The sequence below is a fragment of the Acartia tonsa genome, chromosome 1 (genome assembly GCF_053477335.1).
Source record: "Acartia tonsa isolate MP-2025a chromosome 1, ASM5347733v1, whole genome shotgun sequence".
In the NCBI taxonomy this organism is placed as follows: domain Eukaryota; kingdom Metazoa; phylum Arthropoda; class Copepoda; order Calanoida; family Acartiidae; genus Acartia; species Acartia tonsa.
Window position 1 is genome coordinate 975,001 of NC_137260.1, and position 5,429 is coordinate 980,429.

Genomic DNA, 5,429 nt, shown 5'->3' on the forward strand with positions numbered 1-5,429 from the left:
CAATATCTTATGCTTTTATTGGCAGTAAGTAGTAAACCGCAATTGGTAAATTAATACAAATAGAATTATATTTTTTAGAGGCCTATTTTAGTGTTTAAATAGCAAATTTAAAAATTAAAATATCAAAATTTTTTTAGTAACAAATAAAATACAATAAATGTATAAGCATAGATGTATAAACTATCTGGTTCCAGATGTCGGGGACCTTTCTCGTCTGCTAGCAATTGCTTTCTGCTTTTCTGTTGCGACTTGGCTGCGTTAATATTTCCGACGCTATTAGCTGATATTTTAAAGACCTAATTGAAGTATTTTACGCAGGATCCCCCCTCATACAATTATTCAACCCCTGTCCCCTCTATTATTTAAGTTTAATATTCAACAATTTAATCTTAGGATTGAACTACGACTGCAACAGATGGGATTAGCTGGTGTCAGAGCACAGGTAAGCTTAATAATAGTCAGGGGATACGTGGGAAAGGACAATAGCAAGATTAATTATTCTTCTTATAATTACTTGGATGTTGCACCATATTTTCTTGTACTCTAATAAAGTTATACTCCTCCCCTCCTACTCTATGAAAGAACTGACCAATTGACCAATAAATGAGATTTATATTAGCAATCTAAATTGACTACAAATTGTCACTTGTCAATATATCTATCCACGTATTCTATATCCATATATTGAGAGAAGTTTAATTTATTTGCCATTGTCCTTTCTCTCTCCCAGTTAATTTGTTGATTTATAATGAGGTAGATTATTTAGATAAATAGTGTGGTTTACCTTAAATTGCATAGTCGAGCACACAAAAACCCTTTTCTTACCAATGTTGAAAATTTGAAATGAAATGAAATAGGGGGGGGGGGTGCTTTTTTATATGGGTATATGGTAGCCCTACAGAGTTAGGGCAATGTTGAAAATTTGAAATGAAATGAAATAGGGGGGGGGGGGTGCTTTTTTATATGGGTATATGGTAGCCCTACAGAGTTAGGGCATTACCCCTCCCCCTTATATTAATTAATTTTTAAAATAGGGGCAGAATTTTGTGCTCGCTATGCCTTTTAAGGAAAAGCATCTTATAATTGCACCTTTTTCAATGAAGAACTAATTTAAATAATCTACTTTGAAAAGCTTTTTTACACATTTTAGTCTGCAAATTAATAGAAAAATAGCTAACTATTTAATTTAATAAAAAACTAACATCATTTTTGGCTATTTAGAAATAAACAAATGTTTTAAATAGCTAAAAAGTCGCTTCTTTATGCTTTAGATTTTAAAATACTAATGAAAATAAACGTCTAGAATTCTGTATATAAAACTTAAATTAGTATTTTAAGCACATTTTGTATAAAAAAAATTATGATTTTAAAAAATGTATAGTTTTTGTTTATTTTCATGTAAAATATAAATATTTTGTAAAAATTTGAGCCTGTATAAATATTTTTCAAAAGCATTGATTTTAATATTTTATGTTTATAAAATTTCAGAATTATATTTTTTTTGTAAATATGAAAGTACTCGAAAAGGCCTTATTCGTAAAAGATGTTTATTTTTTTTTTGCATTTTTTTGCGGATTTTTTAGAATCAGGCTTTTGTGACTTTTTCAGCTGTCAGCCTTCCCCTATTCAAGCACTAGCCCCTCCTCCTTCCCCTCCAGCAGTCCCTCACATGACAGCCGCTATCCCAATACAAGTCCGTCGCACACGGCTGCTGGCGGCGGTGGAAGGTACACGGCAGCTTTTAATGACTACGGCAATGGAAGCACTGGATTTGGCGGCGGCAGCGGCTATATTCGGAGTCCTAGCGGCGGCTATAATTCGGCGGCTGGAAGGTTTGTGGACCGACGCTATGAGGACTCCAGAGGTGCTTATTTTGAATTTTGTTTCTCCCCTTAATTAAAAAGCATTATTTGCCTTTAACTTTTCTGTTGGTCAAACATTGCACATTTAAAAAAATACTTTTTAAGAGGGATTCAGAAAAGATTTCTTTCCGCTGATATTAAAATGAAAAATTATAAGATTAAAACCCCTTGGGGCTAACAAAACTGGTTTTATTTTTATGATTATTATTTTAATATCCGCGGGAAATTGTCTATAATACGATACGAAATTTGATTTTTCAGTCATAATAAAAATGAAATACTATACAATTCCAGTCTATTTGAATAAATGAAACAAAACAATTTGTTTAAATTATGATCATTTATGTCAAGCATATTTTCATTACATTACATTACATTTCAGAAACATTTTCTTGAGAAAAAAAAACTTATTTATTGTCTAATTTTAACAATTTAAAAGCATTTCTGCCAATTTTATTGAAGACTACAGAAACTCGGACGAGGGTTTTGTGAGCAGCCGCGAGGATTCTGACTACAGCGGCGGCCTATTAACAGCCAGCAGCGGCGGCTTACAGCGGTCCACCATGTGTATACCCCGCCTCGAGCTGCCGGATCCAGCGGTTTCCGGCGGTAATATCCAACCAGCGGCGGGACGCTATCAGTTTGGCAATAGAAGTTCCTCGTGGTGTGCGCTGCCAGTCAGTGATCTGCAATTTGGCGGCGGCGGAAATACAGCGTTTGGCGGTGGTATAGATCGAGTTGGCGGGCATGGCGGGAACCATACGACATTCCAGCGGCGGGCCAGCGACCGTGATGTGCCCGCTAACGCGGCCTGGGCTGAGAATGAGCTGAGCGTGTCACAGTATCACGGCGGAGGACAGCCGCCAGAACGACGGAACTCGGCGGATAACCGTACTGACTACAACTATCGGTCCTGGGATCGCCGCGCCGGCCGTAATCATCAGTACAGCACCCAACGGTCGGCAGAATCTCTGCTACCCACAGACGGCAGCAGCTTTGGAGGGCCTAACAATGATGCGGCTGGCAGCAATTTTGGAGCGGAAAATGTATCAGCGACGGCAGCGGCTGTAACTGCCAACACAAAGATCGACTTCTGCAAAATTGTGGCGGCCACCATGAGAAAAGAGACAGGGGTAAGAAGGATGTTGGGCGGGGGGGCGTATGTCTCCCCCACCCCCCCCCCTCATGTTGGTTGGGTGGTTATGTTTGTGACTCCTCCCACCACACCTCACTATCTCCCAATGTCATGATCACCTCATGTTCTTGTTGTTGTAATGCACATCTTACCCGCCTGTGTCGCACTTTGTTTCATCCTTGTTTCAATTTACTTTTAGGAATGCAGGCATAGGTCTGTAGAAGAAAATTAATAGTACATAATGACCATTTAATTTTTGATACAATCCAGTTAGGAGCAATTATTTATCGCATCGTATTATAGACAGGTTTCCGTGAGTATTAAAATGAAAATTATAAGATAACAAATACAGTTTTGTTAGCCCCGAGGAGCAAATGTTCCCGGCTAACAAAACTTGTATTTATCTTATGATTTTATTTTTATTTTCAGGAAAATTGTCTGTAATACGATGCTATAGATCAATTATCAATATGGATGAGTTATAATCCAGCGAATATAAATTGGTTTCAAAGCCATACAAATACCATTTCTTTTGCCAATAAAAATATAAAATTTGGTTTTTGAGTATAAAATTAATAAGAAAACATTGATTTAACTTCAACAGCTCTATCCCTGTATTTCTAATACCTTCCATCCAACTTGTTTAAAACAAACAAGTTTCAAAATATCCATTGATGTCCAACTATATAAAAAAAGAAGAATAATGTATCTAGAAAACTAAATAATATAAATTTGATACACCACAAAAATATATTCAAAGCATTTTCTAGATTTACTTCGTCTTGTCTAAAAGAACTTTAATGGGTACAAAAAATTGTTTAATGTCAGGTTGGGTTAGGTTATATTAGGTACTGGGTTGCTCCGCAGGGTAAGGGCAATGCACAAATAGGTCCCTGCATTACTATACCCCCCCCCCGCAGGGATTAGGCATTTAGAAGAAAACCTTCCTCCTGCCCCCATAGACGTCAATCGTGGGATGTAAAGTGGTGTTTAACCTACCCCCCCTCTCAAACGTTTAAACCTCTCATTTTATTCCCATTAAGATAAAAAGCTTGGACGTCCCTGAAGTGATAAGCTAGACTCGGCTAATTTTGAATGTTGTCATCCTTGTTATGTTATTGTAATCCTAAACCTCTTTATGTTGTTATTTTCTTATTTCTACCAAACTATACGAGGATAACAACATCCATAAAAGTTATTTATCGCATCGTATTATTGACAGCTTTTCATGGATATTAGAAAGAAAAAAAATATAAGATTATAACGAGTTCTGTTATCCCTGAGGGGCCAAAGGCCTAGGCTAACAAATTTAGGATTTTTATTTTAATATCCGTGGAAAATTGTCTTAAATACGTAGCTACACATGATTTTCAGTATAGCTAAGAACTGATTCTAATCCATCTGATTGAAGCGATACGGAAAAAAATATAGAAAAGCTTTGCTTTTGATAATACTTAAAAACATATTTATAAAAAAAATTTCAAAAAATCTCAATATCTTTCCTTTTTTTATTTTAGTTAATTTAACATCATCAACGCATTCGATGATTAAAATAATCTGTTTAATTAATGTTAACTTAAAAATATATGTACATAGTTAAAGCATGATTTCATTAATAAATAGTAATTTTAAATGTTATTTGTATTAAAAAATTTTTGTTTTAAACAAATAAAAAAAATATCAATTTCATGTTCAAAATTTTGGGAAATTTTCCAATATAAAATTTGATAGATTTTTTTATCAAATATTTTTTTAAAATAAATGTACTAATATACTAGTTTTTAGTAGTTGTTTTTATGTTTTATTTGTATATTAATATTATATTCAAATTATTTATTTACAGGTATATTTTACATATTGAATATTTTACCAAATAATTATGTAAGTATTTTCACAACTGATAATTTGCTTTTTTAGTAGCGAAGCTACTTAATAATTTTGACTAAAGTAAGTTACTTATTTCATAGCAATGAATACGAAAATGGACGATAACATGACGAACATTCCCAATGATAATAAACAAATGTTAACTTTAATTTATAGATTTAAATTATTTGTTGAAAAGTTTATACACCCACAAGTTTGAACTAACCAATCATAAAATAATAAAAGTAACCAAATTTATTAATCCAACGAATAGGAGAACCTGTATGCAAAACTTTGGGTACTAGAATTTTTTTCAGTCCAATGTGCTACTTTTTCATATAGAAATTCTAGTTATTCATTATTTAATTTTTTTTTAATAACAAATATTTTATTATTTAGAAATGGATATTTGAAAAATTAAATCCATATTTTGTTTATTTAATAAACAAATAAATATTTTAATATTACATTTTATTAACAATTACATATTTTTTAATTATAGTTCTAAGTATTATATATATTTCCTAGCGGCTACGCCCCTAGAGGCCCAAGGTGCTAGCAATTCC

The 5,429-nt window shown here is 33.5% G+C and overlaps 1 protein-coding gene across 10 annotated transcripts in view; it reads left to right on the forward strand.

The window, feature by feature from the left end:
- Stacl (SH3 and cysteine-rich domain-containing protein) overlaps positions 1–5,429 on the forward strand; it is a 242,260-nt gene that overhangs the window by 110,264 nt on the left and 126,567 nt on the right. For 8 of the 10 annotated variants that reach the window (XM_080169796.1, XM_080169939.1, XM_080170150.1 and 5 more), the window contains 3 exons: positions 394–442; positions 1,609–1,864; positions 2,325–2,995. In XM_080169796.1, coding sequence (XP_080025922.1) covers positions 394–442; positions 1,609–1,864; positions 2,325–2,995 — 976 coding nt within the window. The remainder of the gene's footprint in view (positions 1–393; positions 443–1,608; positions 1,865–2,324; positions 2,996–5,429) is intronic. The other 2 variants (XM_080170359.1, XM_080170436.1) reach the window with 1 other exon arrangement.